The 18,328-nt window shown below is 50.0% G+C and overlaps 1 protein-coding gene across 1 annotated transcript; it reads left to right on the plus strand.

The window, feature by feature from the left end:
• Positions 1 to 1,668: 1,668 nt before the first annotated feature.
• LOC104559568 (keratin, type II cytoskeletal 75) lies at positions 1,669 to 11,280 on the plus strand. The gene is made up of 10 exons (XM_062015602.1): positions 1,669 to 1,917; positions 1,987 to 2,126; positions 2,509 to 2,717; positions 6,270 to 6,330; positions 6,963 to 7,058; positions 7,239 to 7,403; positions 8,350 to 8,475; positions 8,604 to 8,824; positions 9,088 to 9,122; positions 10,172 to 11,280. The coding sequence occupies exons 1-10, from the start codon at positions 1,740 to 1,742 to the stop codon at positions 10,363 to 10,365; spliced, it is 1,425 nt and encodes a 474-aa protein (XP_061871586.1). The 5' UTR covers positions 1,669 to 1,739; the 3' UTR covers positions 10,366 to 11,280.
• Positions 11,281 to 18,328: the final 7,048 nt, after the last annotated feature.

Genomic DNA, 18,328 nt, shown 5'->3' on the forward strand with positions numbered 1-18,328 from the left:
AATTTGTAGGACTTTGGGAGAAAGAATGGTTGACAGAGCAGAGCTGAAGGCAAACAAAAGCTTCACACACAAGAGTTGAGACCTTTCCTTCCTCTACGCTCAACCGCAACTGCACGGACGCTTCCTACATCCAGCAGGAACGGAGCAGTTGGATGTTGCATTCCCGTGTGTGTGAGCAAGGTTTTCTGGCACCACCATCCTCCATGGGATGGAAAAATCTCTCTTCTTCCTCGTAGGCACTAGAACAAACGTTCTTCTATGTTAGTTTCTACACTTCAGCATCTCAGTCTCTTCGTGCCACCTTGATCACGCCCAAACCCCTGTAATCTTTCAAGGTTTTATGTGATGAGTCATGAGGGGATATAAATCTGGTTTTTCCCAAGAAAGCAAGTATTTGGGCTCACACTGTTCTGTACATGCATTAGCTGCAGGGGCTAATAAAATGCCGTCACTGCCGTCCTCTTTGGGAAGCGTAATGTCTTCAGACATAGGCTGTGAGATCAAGACCCTGAGGGTAAGGAAGGTTTAGTTCCCCTTCTCTGATCTCCTGAATGGCAGCAATAAGAGTAGGTTTGGGGTGGTTTTTTGTTATTTCAAAAGCACCAAAGCTCATATTAAGGGGGAGGGGGAAAAGTGCTGAGGTAACCACAGCAGATTGTGGTGGTTCAGTCTCTGACACAGCCCTGCAAGTGACTAAAGTGCTGGAGGTAAACATGACGTACATTAAGTGCTTGCTGACTCTGAGCCTAAAACAGAAGGTCATGTAATAAACCCCAAACTATGAATCCTCTAGATCTAAGCACAACATCACACTACAGGAAAGGAAACACCTGCCTGCCTTTCTCTGACACCTCTGGACTGTATCTCCACTGACACCCACAGAACTGGTGCCTGGTTTGTTATTTGAACACCAGTTCTGCACCAAACAGCCATCTGATGACCTGCATCTTTACAAGTCAGGCTGTTTTCTCTCTGGGGGACCCTGTACTTTTAGCTATGTCATCACTCAGCATGTTGGCTAAGCAAAGCATCCAGACACCGTTTGTCAGAAAGACACAGGTGCCTCTCAAATCATCATCTTTAGCAGAAGCACCTCTGTGCAGGTGAAGATGAGCAATGAAGCCCAAGACACCCAACACCTTTCCTAGATCAGGACAGGTTGCTCCTGCCTCAAGATGGTTGTGAATCAGGGAGCAAAGTCAGGGTTCTTTTCATTAGCAAAGCACTTCAAACTGGCATTTTCAGCATCTCTGGATTCCTTCTTGTGGCAACTTCAGTCCCATCAGCTTCAAACTAACTGGGCACCCACACCGTTAACCAAGTTAAAAGCAAGCCCAAAAGGTACTTCTGGATGTAGGGTGTTTTTCCTCCTTTCCCACCAGTAATCCCCACTCTGAAAAACACAGGTTAGAAAATTTGGTTAGTTTTATGAGCCTGAAGGTTGCCAGCCCATTGCATTAGCAAGTCTGGTGATTAACGGGTTGGGAAAGGTGGCCACGTGCCAACATACCAAACCCATTAACTCAGTCAACAGAGCTGCGGTCCTCTGCGGCCGAGCCCAGCTCTCCAAGAGGATAAAAGGCAGAGGGGACTCCTGATCCAAACTCTCAAAGACTTCTACTCACCTGCCATCTCACCTCATTGTCTTCTGCCCTTACCACGGGCAAGCGATTGCACAGAAGTCGGTGGGCGTTAGGTCAGGAGGACTCACGGAGGGGTTTGGTCCCGCTTCTGCCGCTATGTCTGTGAAGAGAAGCAGCTTCAGCTCCATGTCCGTGTCCCGCAGCAGCGGTGGAGGTGTGGGACGCACCAACGGCGGCTTTGGCAGCAGGAGCCTTCACAATGTGGGGGCAAGCAAGAGGAGCTCCGTGAGCAGAGTATATTCTTCTGCTAGACCAGGATACAGCTACGGGTCAGGTCATGGCGGGGTGGCTTACAGAGCTGGTGGAGCTGGGTTTGGGTTCGGAGGAGGATGCGGCCCTGGAGGTATTCAAGAGGTTACAGTCAACCAACATCTCTTGGTACCCCTCAACTTGGAGTTTGACCCCAACATGCAGAAAGTGCGGCAGGAGGAGAAGGACCAGATCAAATCCCTCAACAACAAATTCGCCTCTTTCATTGACAAGGTAAGTCATGTTCCACCCCATCCAGCCTGGCATGTTTGTTGTTGCCTGTAGAGCTGGGTCAGGGTTGTACTCAACGTTATAAACTTACTTCTAAACCCTTTAATGCACCAAGTTCAGGATTTTGTTCAGTTTGTTACCTCCAGAGCTCAACTGTCTGGACACGGTGCAAGTTATTTCTCCAGGTCTCTTTGCACTTGAATATTGCTCCTGGTTTCCAAACCTTCCTACCACTGATCTTTAATGATGTGCCCATCTAAAGTCCATTTTGTGTTACATAAAAGGAAAACAAAACCCACCTGGCATGAAATCTTCCACCTTGTGAAAAGTGAGAGCTTTTGAGTCGATGATCCCAAAGGACTTAAGCTGTTCTGATGGGTTTCAGGTGCGGTTCCTAGAGCAACAAAATAAAGTGCTGGAGACCAAATGGAACCTCTTGAAAGACCAAAAAGTTGTGAAAAATAACCTTGAACCCATGTTTGATGCATACATCAGCAACATGAGGAGACAGCTCGAGGCTCTAGGAGGGGATAGGCTGAGGCTCAGCTCAGAGCTGAAGGCTATGCAAGATGCTGTTGAAGACTTCAAGATCAGGTAAGCTACACATGCAGAGAAAGAAACCTGCCCAGATTTTCTTTGCTCTATCTTCTGCCTGCAAGAGTTAGCAGACCCAACGCAACCCCAAAACTGTGAGACCTCAGAAAGGACCAAAATGACTCGTTTTCCCTCCCTTTGGCTGCTGTATATATGTCAGCAGCAGCGCTCCACCTGTTGCAAGGCATAAGCAGTGGGTTTTTTTCAGGGACAGATGAACTGTTTTAAACATTGCAAAAGGCTCAGAAGGTCAGAAACAGGGTCAGGAATCCAGGAGCAGCTTCCCAAAAGCTTGGTCTATCCAGAGCTTCAGCTTTCCAAATGGTTTCAGCTCCTAGTAGGCATTTTAACAGAGCAGGATGAAACCTTAACAAACCTACTGAGGATGCTGAACACTCACCTTTCTTACTGTTGTGGATTCCTGTCCAGGGGGGACAAATTGTCTGAAAAGAAAGATTAGTTTGAAGCATGCTTAAGTGTTTTATCTTTTAAATTACTGTAGTGTCCCTTAGTGTGAATGTATTGGATGGTTTCAGCCCTTCTGAGAGTCAAGAGAAAGTGACTGAAATCTCAGGTGAGGGTTTCGGCTCAACTCATTAACTCTTTAGCTGTCTGGAGGAGCTGTCGCCTCTCTCATGCACTCTTTGCACTTTGAAAAACATCTGTCAAGCACTAGTGTCTGCTACCATGCCCAAGAGGGATACACTGCTTGTGCTTGATGGATGTGAATAAGTAAGGAGCTTAAATTGTCAGTCTGGAACCAGAAAAACGAGAGGTGAGAGCTCAGTGCAGCCTCAATTCAAAACAAGGACACGTGTATTGTGCCAAAAGCCATCTGCTCTCCTTTTCCTGGGAGATCATGTGTCTGCCACTTTCTGCCACCTTTACCAGCAGTGCCTGTAGCCCAGGAGCAGCACTGGAACAGAAAGGACTGCCTAGGGGCAGAGAAATCATCACCCACGCTCTACGTTGAGACTTTTCTTTGATGGTTCTCTGTGCCTTCCAAAAGGAAACACTTAAAAGAGGACCCAAAAAAAGTCTGTCCTGTGCCAGTTTGGCCACACGAGATCCCAGGGTCTGCTACAAAGCAGCCATCTGGATTTCCTTAATTCACTTTAGGGTGGGAGAAATGACATTCTAGAAATGAATATCTTTCTCCATCAGCTGCTGGAAGGAATCCCAAAGGAGAGAGCTTAGTCAAAACAGACAAGCTCCAGGTAGCTGACGTGGGATGAATCCTGGCTGTATGCCACACAATGCTGCTATCGATTAACTGAGCCCTCATCACAGCTCCATGAGGCAATTTTAAGCTTTGAAAGGCAATGTCAAACATTAGCATAGTCTGGAGCAGCAAAGGAGCAGCTGAGGTTGCTGAGCTGAGATCCTGACCTGGCTTCAGTCAAGAGATCCTTTGACAACCAATGGTGCCATCATAGACAAAAATCAGACTTTAACACTCTGCTTGTGTCTGTCAAAGTGGCAAATTCCTTTTAGCCCCAGATCAGGGACTCTTTAGGCAAAATCTCATTTATATATATAGAAGTATCTAAATGGTGGGTGTCAGGAGGTTGGACATCCCTTTCTTCTATTGTACCTAGCAACAGGACAAGGGGTGATGGGATGAAGCTGGAACACAAAAAGTTCCATTTAAACATAAGAAAAACCTGTTTCACTGGGGGGAGGGAGCAGTGGAACAGGCTGCCCAGGGAGGGTGTGGAGGCTCCTTCCTTGGAGGTCTTCAAGACCCACCTGGACACGTTCCTGTGTGACCTGATCTAGGTGGGAGCTGCTTCTGCAGGGGGTTGGGCTGGATGAGCTCTAAAGGTCCCTCCCAATCCCACCATTCTGTGAGTCTATCAATCACATCATACACGTTGCTGGGCAGGGACCATCATCTGTCACTGTGGCAATAATGCCTATCAAAAGGACATCACTGCTTCTGTTCCCCTTTCCTCAGAACTCACTTTTCTCACCCTTATTTAGTAAGAAATATGAAATCCCAATGGATCCCAAAGTATTCTTCCCAATGCTTTGCTCTTCCAAGTCAAATACTAATCCATATGGCAATTAGATTAGTTTTCCTCTTTTGGTTAAGTTTAGAGACCCACATGTATAGGCTGGGGCTTTGCTTAACGGGAATGGTTTTAAGCATTGGATATTTCTGAATTGAACAAACCCTTCCCCATGAGAGGGTCGTGAAAGGCTAACACTTTATTAGCTGCACGGACTCCTTCCTTTGAACTGCTGTCTTTCATCTCCCCCATTGAATCATTCCATTTGAGTCCATGGCTACTGCTGGTTTTCATCCTTTTCCAAGAGTGGGACTGCGGGCTGCTGCTGCTGACCCAAGCCTTTGGCTTTCCTTGCCCAGGCCACCCTCTTTCCTGCTCCCCAGCCATCCCCAGCCCTGACTAACCCAGGCGTGGTGCTGGTGAGCTCAGCCCCGCTCCACCCACCCCTCCCGGCCTGAGAAAATGGAGGGAGCACAAGGCTCCCATTCACAGTCTGGGAGGACTAAACGTGCCTTTAATGAAGGCCTGCAGCTTTGCTAGCTGGCCTCCTCCCACCATCTAGCCCAAGGGTGCTGTCTTTCCATCGTAATGGGTGAGATACAATACAATCATAATGCCATGTGTAACATATGCACTGACACAGCCAGGACACGGCACTGGCAGGCAGCTGTTTTGCAGCTTCCCCCAAAGATCTGTGTTCTCATGGTAAGTGCTCTGCTAACAGACTCTTCAGTGTGAGACTCTTCTTTGGTGTGGGGGTGAGGGAGCCCTGGCCCAGGCTGCCCAGGGAGGGTGTGGAGGCTCCTTCTCAGGAGGTTCCCAACCCCCCCTGGACACGTTCCTGTGCCCCCTGAGCCAGGGGAAGCTGCTGGAGCAGGGGCTGGGGCTGGGGCAGCTCTGCAGGGCCCTTCCCACCCCCAGCATTTGGGGATTCTGTAAGGAGGGATGGCTTGTGGGAAGGCACTGAGTGCAGTGCTGAGGGCTGAGCTGGTCTCCTGTTAACAGGTCATTTTTGTTGATGATCAGGGGCCTGGAACATGTGTGTGAGGAAGAAAGGCTGCAGGACCTGGGGAAGAGAAGCCTGAGCTCAGGGGGACCTCATTAAAACTTTTAAATACCTAAAGGGTAGATGTCAGGAGGATGGGGCAGCATTTTTTTCTATTGTCTCCAGTGACAAGACAAGGGGTAATGGAAAGATGCTTGAATACAAAAAGTTCCACTTCAACAGGAGGAGAGGTGGTGCTGAGCATCTTTGGTGCTGAGCTGAGGGAGCCCTGGCCCAGGCTGCCCAGGGAGGGTGTGGAGGCTCCTTCTCAGGAGGTTCCCAACCCCCCCTGGACACGTTCCTGTGCCCCCTGAGCCAGGGGAAGCTGCTGGAGCAGGGGCTGGGGCTGCAGCAGCTCTGCAGGGCCCTTCACATCCCACCATTCTGTGATTCTGTGACCCTACAATGAATGTGTGGATTTCCCATCCAAGGTGGACAGGGTGGGTTGCAGTATCAAAGCTGTAAAGGGATGCTCATCTCCCCCTTTCCCAACAGGTATGAAGATGAGATCAACAAGCGCACAGCTGCAGAGAATGACTTTGTTATGCTCAAGAAGGTGAGGCACCAACAACAAAGAAGGGATAGCTTTTTAAAGGCAAAATGCATTTGAATGCAAATAACCCTTTTTATCCAGCAGTGCCAAGCTGGGCAAAGCTCTTAGCAAATGTGTAGTCATCCCTCCTTGAAGCAGAAACACCCAAATGTGCCAGTGTGTCAGTCCTTGGCAATAATTGCTCTTTGTTTCAGGCCCCTCACCCAAAATTCAGGTGAGTCCTAGTCCCTCGGGTACCAGATCACATCTGACTCATCCATACCTTGTTGTCACTTCACTAGATGCTCTGCCACTTTTGCAGCCTTCCTGTGTCACATCCCACCCTCCACAGCCCCCTGGTCTCACCTTCAGGAGACACAAAAAAAGGCCTTTCACTGTTTCAAGCTTTGTCCAAAATATCTGCTGAACCATGGCAAAAAAGGGAAATGCAGGGGCTTCTGACATGTCAAAAACTGCTTAGCTCGATGGACATCATCCCTCCAAACAGGTGAAGGGAAGAAACCATTTTACTCTTGCATCTGTTTAAAGGCTCAGAGGTCCATAAAAGCCTTCAGTTCTGGTTTAAGTGACAACTGGGCTTTGTACAAGGATGCAGACAGGGGAGGTTCAGTGCAATAAACCTGTTGTGGTTCCAGGATGCAGATGCTGCCTACTTGAACAAGGTGGACCTGGAGACCAAGGTGGATACACTGACAGATGAGATTAACTTCTTAAGAGCTCTCTATGAAGCAGTAAGTATCTCCCCAGTCCCCCACCTTTGCTATTTCCCCATTTTCCTGGTACCAAGAGGATCAAACGAGCCCGAGCGAGATGCTCAGAGCTCTGGTTCCTCCCCATTCCCACCCCGCTGCCATCTCTGGGATGGATGCAACGGGGAAACACTTGGGATTGAGAATGAATTTGACTTTCAGGAGCTGGCTCAGATGCAATCACAGATCTCTGACACCTCTGTGGTCCTGTCCATGGACAACAACCGAAACCTGGACCTGAACAGCATCATCGCAGAGGTCAAGGCGCAGTACGAGGACATCGCCAACCGCAGCCGGGCAGAGGCTGAGTCCTGGTACCAGAGCAAGGTGAGGAGGTGAAAATCCACCACGTGAGGTAGGACAAATTTTCTTCAGCATTTCCCAAAGGTTATTTTATGTTGGAGAGGACAGCAGAGTGGGGTATAAAAACAAGTTGGTTTGGGGAGGATTTCATCTTGTTTCTTGAACGTGTGAAAACGTCGTTTTGACAAGAGATACAGAAGCAAAAGGAAAGGAGGAAGGAAATATATGCTACACTTCATCTGCCTTGTGCTGAAAGGCTGAGGGAGCTGGGGCTCTGCAGCTTGGAGAAGAGGAGCCTGAGGGCTGAGCTCAGTCATGTTCACAAGTGGCAGGAGGCTGGAGCCAGGCTGTGCTCAGGGATGGCCAATGATGGGACAAGGGGCAACGGGCACAAGCTGCAACGTCAGAGGTTCCAGAGACACACAAGGCAGGATTTGTTCCCTGCTGAGCTGAGGGAGCCCTGGCAGGGGCTGCCCAGATGGGCTGTGGAGGCTCCTGCTCTGGAGACATCCCAACCCCACCTTGGCCTCATTCCTGTGCCCCCTGAGCATGAGGAACCTGCTTGAGGGGGCTGGAGGAGCTCTGGAGGTTCCTTCCCACCCCCATCACTGTGTGTTTCTCTGGTTGCACTGGCACAGGAGGAGAAACTCCTGGCAGGGGCTGCCCAGATGGGCTGTGGAGGCTCCTGCTCTGGGACACCCCAACCCCAGCTGGATGAGTCCCTGTGTGCCCTGCTCTGGGTGCTGCTGCTCTGGCAGGGGGCTGCACTGGCTGAGCTTCCCAGCTCCCTTCCAGCCCTTGAGATCCTGGGATTATGTAAAGCTCATGAGGAAGAGCTTGGATTGAGTACAGAAAGAGACAGAAGACCCAAGCAAGAGAGATTCAGAGCAGGGTGAATCTCTACCAATAAGTTCAGGCTGCTGCTCAGATCTGACCATGCCTTGGTGTCTTGTTTCCCTGCCCACCTCAGTACGAGGAGCTGCAGCGCACGGCTGGCCAGCACGGGGACGACCTCCACAACACCAAGATGGAGATCTCAGAGATGAACCGCATGATCCAGCGGCTCCACTCAGAAATTGATGGTGTAAAGAAGCAGGTATGGCAAACAGGTCCCCTCCAAACGTGAGGGCATCTCCAATACCTTGCTATATCCTTGCAAGGATGCCTGGAAATAAGGATCCAAACCCACTGAACAGTCACCAAACCTATTTCCACTTCTTGCAGTGCTCCAATTTGCAGACAGCCATCGCTGATGCTGAGCAGCGTGGGGAGATGGCCATCAAGGATGCCAAGGCCAAACTGGCTGAGCTGGAAGATGCCCTGCAGAAGGCCAAGGCAGACCTGGCCCGGCAGCTCCGGGAGTACCAGGAGCTGATGAACGTCAAGCTGGCCCTGGACATCGAGATTGCGACCTACAGGAAGCTGCTGGAGGGAGAGGAGAGCAGGTGGGTGGTTCTCCCTGCAAACTAAATAATGTCTAAACCCACAGATGGTTTCACAGTTCCATTTCCATAGGAGAGGGAAGGGCTGCAAGCACTTGCAGAGAAAACAGACCCCCAACCTACACAGTTACAGGTGTTATTTCTATTCCTATTGGATGCTCATCCTCAGACCACAGATCATGCTGATATCCAGTGTCCCTGGTGCCAAACTGTTGTCTGGAATTGTCCTGAGTAACAAGCTCTTCTCTGTTCTCCCTTCCTTCCAGGCTGGCTGGAGATGGTGTTGGTGCAGTGAATATTTGTAAGTAATCTGGCCCATAAGCAATTGATAGAGTATTCATTGAGTTATTCCTCAAATGTACCTGGAACCAAGGATAAGATGATGAAAATCACCTTAGGGGCTGCAAAGATGAGGAAGGGAGTGGAGCATCTGCTTTATGCTGAAAGGCTGAGGGAGCTGGGGCTCTGCAGCTTGGAGAAGGGGAGCCTGAGGGGTGACCTCAGTCATGGTTACAAATCCACCAAGGGTGGGTGTCAGGAGGCTGGAGCCAGGCTGTGCTCAGGGATGGCCAATGATGGGACAAGGGGAAACGGGCACAAGCTGCAACATCAGAGGTTCCAGAGAGACACACAAGGCAGAATTTGTTCCCTGCTGAGCTGAGGGAGCACTGGCAGGGGCTGCCCAGATGGGCTGTGGAGGCTCCTGCTCTGGAGACATCCCAAACCCAGCTGGACATGTTCCTGTGCCTCCTGACCATGAGGAACCTGCTTGAGGGGGCTGGAGGAGCTCTGGAGGTTCCTTCCCACCCCCATCATCATGTGATTCTCTGATTCCAACTGGCACAGGAGAAACTCCTGGCAGGGGCTGCCCAGATGGGCTGTGGAGGCTCCTGCTCTGGAGACATCCCAACCCCAGCTGGATGAGTCCCTGTGTGCCCTGCTCTGGGTGCTGCTGCTCTGGCAGGGGGCTGCACTGGATGAGCTTCCCAGCTCCCTTCTAACACTTAAGATCCTTCAGTTCTCTGAAAATGAGCTATGCAGCTTGTAGTTACCAGCACAAAAATGGAACATTCTTAGGGCTTTGCAGCTCTCTGTGGGGTGAGTGAAGCCAAAGAGCCTCATTTGTCTTTTCTTTGAACAGCTCTGAGCTTGAAATATTTTGTACCTTGAGATTGTCCCTAGGAAACCCAGATGTCTATCAGGGTAGCAAGAAAAGCCAGAGAATAAGATGTGTGAAACACAGGCAGTGGTAGACTGTCCAAGAAAAGCCATGAATGTGTGAAACTGGGTTGAAATTCCTTCTTACCACTCCACTCAAACTCACTCTCTGCTCATGGTTTCTCATTGCAGCCGTGGTCTCATCCGGGACCAGCTACGGAGGTGGGAACACATTGGGGCTGGGATCAGGCTTTGGCAACAGGCTGAGCATGGGGGGGAGTGCTGCCAACCCCAGCAGTGTGAGTGGATTTGGCCCTGGGGCAGGAAGCAGCTCGAGCATGAGGTTTGTATCGAAAAGCACCACCAAGAAGAGCTACCGGAGCTAAGCTGTGGTGGCATCCAGCTCGCTCAGAGCAGAAGAGGTTGAGCACCACCTCCTGCTGCCAGCACAAAGTCTATTAAAATCACCCAAAGAATCCTGCTTATCACTTACCCACTGGGAGAAAACATTCCCAGTGCTACTTACTGGCTTGGGAGAGATGCCTCTCCAATTAATTCCTCTGCATAAAGCCTCACCCAGCTGACCAGGAGCCCAGCATCGCTTGTCAATGAGTAATCAGCCTTCCCATTAACTGATGCCATCCTTAGAGCTCAGCTTGCAGCTTCTCAGGGCTTCCTTTTGCTCCAATGCAAATCCAGAGCAGATGCAGGACTCAGTGTAGGTGAAAGCAGAACGTGTCCCTTCACCTGCTCAGGACAGAAAGCAGGAGGTGTGTTGAGACCACAGTCTCTCACGCTCCCTCCTCATCAACCCTGCACTCCCCCACTGCTGAACTTGCTCTCCCCAAAGGCTTGGAGACTTGAAAATGGAGCATCTTTCAATGTAGAGGCAATTGTTCTCTTCCAGTCCCTCTTGTATGGCTGTTGTTTCACCCAAGGGCTCTCTAGCTCCACCTATGTCCACAGCTGAAAGGGGTCAGCTCCCTACGCTGCCCAATCCCTCACCCACCTAGTTCATGTCATTTAATCCAAAAGACCATGTAACCTACAGGTTGCTAAACCTTGGCTGAGCAGCAAACCATTCTGCTTTGCACCAGCCAGAGAGAGAGCTTCAAGTAGAGCTGAGGTTAAAAATACAGGACAAACAAACCTGGGCAACAGCAGGCTTTGGTGTGATAAACCTTCCACAACCTGGGAAAGCATCTCAGGTGTAATGCCTTTGTTCTGAGGTGGGTTTTTTTCCCCCCTCCTTCTCTATGGAAGGGGGTAAAGAAGAAGGTTGGAGAATTATGTGCCCAAATGTAAGCAGCTCATTCCCTCTCATCTCCTGCTACCCTTGAACTGTATGAGCTTTGTGCAAATTCTTCAATAAACTGCAAGCCAGCTCCCGTGAGCAATGTGGGGGTTTCTGTGCCACTGAAAGGGCAATTCACCTGAAAGGGTAATTATTGAACAAGGTTTAGAAGATTTGCCATAGTCACTGGCAAATCTCAGAGCCTTCCCATCTCCTCTGACCCACCACAGCCCCAGAGAGGAGGAGGAAAGTTGTGTTGGAGAGAGGGGTCACAGAGTGGCAATTCTCAAGAAGTTTGGGAGGTTTCCCAAGCTGCAAAGTCAATGGAGCAAGACCAGAATGTGGGGCTGGTTTCACTCAGACATAAACACCTCCCCCTGAGCCACTCCATGGACAGAACCTGACAATTCTGGGTCAAATGATTTGTTTTCCAGTAACACCTCCCTCCCTCCTCCTTCTTTTGCTTGGAGGAGACTGGGGAGGGACTTGAAAGGTGTTTGACAAGGGGATGGGGCAGCACTTTTTTCTGTAGTGTCCAGTGACAGGACAAGGTGTAATGGACAAAAAGCTGAACATAGAAAGTTCCTCTTAAACATAAGGAAAAACTTCTTTAGCATAAGGGTGACAGAGCCCTGGCCCAGGCTGCCCAGGCAGGGTGTGGAGGCTCCTTCTCTGGAGGTTTCCAAACCCAGCTGGACATGTTCCTGTGCAACTGCATTTAGGTGGGCCTGCTTTAGCAAGGAGGTTGGACTAGATGATCTCTAGAGGTCCCTTAGAACCCCTGCCATTCTGTGGTTCAGTGATTCCCTCCCTCTGTGAGACTGAAAGTGCCCTAGGCAGTTGGCTGCAGATGTGTCTGCATGGCAGGAGCAGTCCCAAAGGTGGGAAAGATGGATCCTGTGCATCAGAGCTAGAACTTCCAGAAAAGGTTCACTCCAAACCTGCAGCTTGTGCAGGGAAAACAGGAGAGGTTGCTCTCCATCCTCCATCTGGAGTGGCCAACAGAGCCATCAGTGCTAAACCAGGGTGCAATCCCAGGGCAGGGACATGCTCCTGAGCCAAAGTTTCTGTTGGGTCAGCAGATCAGAGCTGGGCTGGCTCAGACAAGCTGACAGGACTGAGCTCTGCTCAGGTCTGTAATTAAAAACCCAAGAGAGAGAAAGCAAGAGAAGAAGCCTGCACGACTTCTTCCATTTCATGGAAGATGCCAACTATCCCATGCAGCAGCTGCTCTCCAGCAGGGCCCAATCATGAAAGATGCTGAGCTCTCTGAACTCCTTTTAGGCTGAGTCCCTGGAAGCACTTTGCACATACAACTCCCACACAGCTTTACCCTAATAAAGGAGGCAGGCCAGCTTTCAGGCTTGCATGCATGAACTTCTCTCTGATCCCCTTCATGGAGCACAACGTGTTCATGGGCCACAGCAAGTAAGTGCCAAAACAAAATATCACATGAAAATAAGCAAATGCAGCTTTAGAAAAGGCTGAGATGTGCAGGGCTAAGCATTGTTTCACTGGAGGGAAAAGACTGAAGAGGTTTCCCTCTGATGGCACAAAGCCCTTTTGATAAGGGCTTCAGCAAAGGTGAGACTGAACATCAAGTGCTTCATCTTCTAGGAAATACTTAACTGCCTTTCCTGCATCTTTGTCACTCTGAACCCATCTCCTTTGCTGAAAAACATGTACAGTCCAGACCCACATCCACAGGAATTTGCCCAACAATTTCAGCAGAAAGGAATGACCAGGCCCAGCTCTCCTGGAAGCTGCTCCCCATGGAGGACACTTCTGCAAGCAGTGAGATGAGAAGTGTCAGTCTATCTGCCCTATGTCAGTCACACTCCCCCAAAAAACTAGGGCAAACAGCAGACCTCATCCAGAGCAGAATCACAGAGGTAGCCTGAGACATCACCTCCACCTATTCAGCTCCTGCCTTTGTTTTGTTCCTGGCTGGTGCAAAGGTCTGAACTGGAAAATCTTTCACTGCTTTCTCCTGTTCTCACTCCCCTCTTTCCTGTTTGTAGCTACAGACCAGCAGAGCCCCAGCACCAAGAAATACTCTTGCATGGGTCCATCTCCAGTCCTGAGGGAATTAAAAGATTGTTCTTGAGGCCAACAAAATTACAGAGGCAAAGAGCAAGCAAGAAAGCAGTAAATTACAGAATTGGGCTAACAAAAGGAGCAGCTCTGGCAAAAGGCTAATGCAACACCAAACCAAACCAGCCCCTGCACTTGGATCCCTCAAATACTCCCAATAATTTAACTCAGGTTCTTCTTTTCCCACGTGTAAAACAAAGCAACACTCCTTCCCTCACTCCCAGTGCCCTGCAAACATCAAAAGATTGGTTCTGCTTCTCTCTTTCATGCTTACTACAAAAAAAGAGGGAGGTTTGCAAATGCAGTTTTTATGGGACCAGGGATTCCCTCCCATTCAAATGAGAAATGCAGCCTGGAACTCAACAGAAGGTGTGCACTTAAAAGCTGCTCAGGTCACTATTCAGCAAAACAGAAGAGTGAGGATATTACCAAGCCATCTAAGCTCATAAACATCTTTAAAAGTGGTCTTTGGGGGCTGGTTGTGCAGCCAGAGCCTGTTTTCCCAGGACATAAAACACCAGTGACAGCTCTGCTTCTCATTGCAGAGGGTTTCTGGTTGGGTTAACTCATGTGCATTGCCTCCTGCTCCTGCATTCAATTTCTTCCCCTCCAAGCTGGTCTTGACATCTCACCCATCCTGCCTCATCTGCTCCTCAGCTGGGGCCTCGTGGAATTTCAGCCCTTGCTCTGCCCTGATCCCAGGAATTGTAAACCACCAATGTGAACTATCAGCATGGTCCTGTGCCAAGGAGGTGGTGGTGTGGCCACCCTGAGCTGGGATGCTTTGGCAGCAGGAGCCTTGGAGGCAGTGCAGGCTGCAAGTCCAAGCTGGTGATTCATGGCTGTCACCTACTGCAGTGTGGCTACAGGGTTGGGCTATGGCTGCAGGGCCAGTGGTGCCCTGGGGGTCTGCACACTCATGGCCAAGATCAGAGTCAGGGAGATCTGCTCCAGCCACTCCATCTGGAATTGGACCCAAACCTTCAGTCTGTGAAGTAACAGGAAAAGGAGAAGATCAAAACCTTCAATAACACATTTACATGTTCCATTGCCAAGGCAGGAGACAATGGGCACCAACCACTGCTGCTGTAACGAGCTGCCACCCAGCACATGGAGACCAGGATTGCACTTCACAGAACCACAGAGTCTCAAGGGCTGGGAGGGAGCTGGGAAGCTCAGCCAGTGCAGCCCCCTGCCAGAGCAGCAGCACCCAGAGCAGGGCACACAGGGACTCATCCAGCTGGGGTTGGGATGTCTCCGGAGCAGGAGCCTCCACAGCCCATCTGGGCAGCCCCTGCCAGTGCTCCCTCACCTCAGCAGGGAACAAATTCTGCCTTGTGTGTCTCTGGAACCTCTGATGTTGCAGCTTGTGCCCGTTGCCCCTTGTCCCATCATTGGCCATCCCTGAGCACAGCCTGGCTCCAGCCTCCTGACACTTGGAGACATGAATGAGGTCACCTCTCAGGCTCCTCCAAGCTCCAGCTCCCTCAGCCTTTCAGCACAAGGCCACCACTCAACAACTTTCACTTACAGGAATGAGTTGAGATTGTAGGCTGCCAAAGCCAGATATTTGCCAAACTGCTCAACAGCAGCCAAAACTCACCAGCCTGAATCTGCAGTAAGGACCCATTTTGGTTTTGTGAGGAAGACAATTTGCACTACCTTGAAGTAAAAAGGAGCCTTCAATAGGTGCAAGAGGGGATTTTCATGCTTCAAGGGTGATATAAGGCATTCTCCCTGCAAATCATAGAATCACAGCATGGTGAGGGTTGGGAGGGAGCTTTAGGGCTCATCCTGTCCAACCCCCTGCAGAAGCAGCTCCCACATCAACGTGTCCAGGTGGGTCTTGAAGACCTCCAAGGAAGGAGCCTCCACACCCTCCCTGTGCAAATGACCATGAAGCTTTGCTGTTATATGCAGAGAACCTGCTTCTCTAATGTTTTTTATACTGCTTGACCTCTAACTTCAGCAGAATGACCTCTGACTTGCCCAGCTCTCCTCTGGTGCTGAGCCTAACCCAGTGCCTTTTGCATAATGCCAACCAAGACATTTTTCTGAAGAACCTTCTCATGAGAAGATGTTGTTTGGCTGATTTTAAATGCATGCTTTCTCCTCTCACCTGATGCTATCCTGAATAACTCACAGATCTTATCTCTCAGTTTGCCAGTTCTGGGACTGTAATTTGCTCATCTCTGTGTCATCACTATAACGAATCACAACACTTTTCAGTGCTCTGCTTCTGTGTTTCATGTCCAGTTCCTGAAGCAACAGAACAAGGTGCTTTAGGCCAAACAAGGATTCCTACAGCAACAAAAATGCTACAGGAGCAACATTGAGCCAATGTTTGAAACTTAATAGGCAGCTGCATGTTCTGGGAAGAGCCAAGCTGGAAACAGAGCTGAGCACTTTCCTAACCAGGGAAGATTCCAAGTCAGTTTAAAAATGACAAAGGCTCCAAAACTAGAGCTAGAACTGATCTCATCCAATTTCTGGATGGCAAAGGCTGCAGAAGATGCAAGATCTCCTTGAGAGGTGCCCATATGACTCACATCAGGGGTTGGTTTCTGTGCTGAGGTTCAGCAGCTGGAGTTAGCAGAACACCACAGTCACATTCCTGCTTAAGCTGGATAATAAGGGGCAAAAGTATTTCAACATCTTCATCAACAACCTGGGTGAGGGGACAGAGGGACCCTCAGCAAGTTCCCTGCTGGCATCAAACTGGGAGCACTGGCTGATTCCCCAGAGGCTGAGCTGCCAGTCAGAGGGATCTCAACTAGCTGGAGAGTTGGGCACAGAGGAACCTGCTGAGGTTCAACAAGGACAAGGGCAGAGTCCTGCAGCTGGGAAGGAACAACCCCCTGCACCAGCACAGGCTGGGGGTGACCTGCTGGAGAGCAGCTGTGCAGAGACACACCTGGGAGTGCTGGGTGAGAATAAACTGACCATGAGCAGCAACGTGGGCTCGTGGGCAAGGAGCCAATGGTAGCCTGGGGGCATCAAGCAGAGTGTGGGCAGCAGGGCCAGGGAGGTTGTGCTGCCTCTCTACTCTGCCCTGGTGAGGCCTCAGCTGGAGTCCTGGGGCCAGTGCTGGGCTCCCCAGCTCCACAGGGACAGGGATCTGCTGCAGAGAGCCCAGGGCAGGGCTGCCAAGATGCTCAGGGCACTGGAGCATCTTTCATATGAGGAAAGGCTGCAGGACCTGGGGCTGTTGAGTCTGGAGCAGAGGAGACTGAGGGGGGAGCTCATTCATCTTTACCAATATCTCACTGGTGGGTGTCAGGAGGTTGGGACATCCCTTTATTCTGTTGTAGCTGGCAACAGGCCAAGGGGTGATGGGATGAAGCTGGAACACAAACAGTTCCACTGAAACATAAGGAGAAACTCTTTCCCTGTTTGAGTGAGGGAGCCCTGTGCCAGGCTGCCCAGGGAGGGTGTGGAGGCTCCTTCCTTGGAGCTCTTCAACACCCCCCTGGACACGTTCCTGTGTGACCTGACCTAGGTGGGAGCTGCTTCTGCAGGGGGTTGCACTGGATGAGCTCTAAAGCTCCCTCCCAACCCCACCATGCTGTGATTCTATGATAAGTATCTTTTTTTCTCCTCCTTGCAGCTATGAGAGGACACTCACTGGCAAACCTGCAGCGAGTTTGTTGTACTCAGAATGGTCAGAGCACTTCAATTCAAACACCTACTCCAAGCTTTTAGTATGAACAGCAGCCAATAGTGCCAGAAAGAGAAGGTGAGCCTGCCTCTCACTCTCCAGAGACTCTAGAGGGACCTAAAGGCCAACTTTTGGGAAGATTTAATTAAGAGAGTTAAATCCCACCTTAAGTGGGTCAGTTTTAGCTGAGCTTGTTCATTGGAGATGTTTGCATAGCCCAACTGGTCAAAACCTTTCCTTCTCTTCTCTGTGTCTACTCATCTTTTTGTCTTCTCACAGAGTGGTAGGGACAAGAGGATAAAAGAGTAAAACAGTTCAGTAGCATGGTAAAACTCACATCCTTGGAAAGAGCAGCCCTAAGAGTTTGCCATCTCATCACTTGCTGGCAAACTACTTTAGTTTGCTCTTTCATGTCATCTTTCAGGATGTGGATTGTGTCTATGTGAACAAAACTGAGCTGGAAATCAAGGTGGAGCTCCTCACCCAAGAGAGCAACTGCCCAAGGAGCTTGTATAAAGAGGTAGCAGCTTTTCCCTTTTCCACTCCTTTTTCCTCCAGCCCTCTGATGGGGTCTCTGGAGTCAGGCTCCCATGACCCATCACTAAAGACAAGAGAGTTTTGGTGTGTCACATGTACATCAGTTGATTGCTCCACATTTCAAAGGTATTGCTCTTGCTCTGAAAGGGCAAGATCCTAAGGAACCAAGATCCTAAGGAACCAAGATCCTAAGGAATCTCTTTCAAGTTGATGGTGAAGGTAGAAACAATTGACCTTAAACCAGAGAATCTCTCTTTGGGTTTTCTGCAGTGAGGCTGAAGTCATGGTACACAGAGCACATCACAACTCATCTCCACACCATGGAGGTCTGCAGGGAAACAGCTCCAGTGCAGATAACTGGTAATCTTGCTGCTGCCTCTAGAAAAACCACTCAGGTCCAAGCATCCACTTCAGACACCTCTGTTACTGTGCAAAGAAGCTGAAGCCTGGAGCTGATGCAGAGTCCTGATTCCACAGCAAGGTAGTCAGGATGGACACCCACATAAGCAGTGATGCTCCTGCTTCTGCTACAGGAGTCTTCAGAGTCCTAATTTGGGTTGAAAAGGCTTTTAAAGGTCTGCTTTCTTAGCCACCTGCTGTGGTGTTTTCCCATGTGTGATACACCCTCTGTTAATGTCTTCACAGACACAGTTGCTACCGTGTCAATGAGTCACTTGTGTCCCCCAGTGACAAAGGTTTCTGCCTTAAAGCTTGAGATCCAGGACTGCAGCCACAGGATCACACAGCAGGTTTAATTACTGACTCA

The sequence above is a fragment of the Colius striatus genome, chromosome 26 (assembly GCF_028858725.1).
Source record: "Colius striatus isolate bColStr4 chromosome 26, bColStr4.1.hap1, whole genome shotgun sequence".
NCBI lineage: Eukaryota > Metazoa > Chordata > Aves > Coliiformes > Coliidae > Colius > Colius striatus.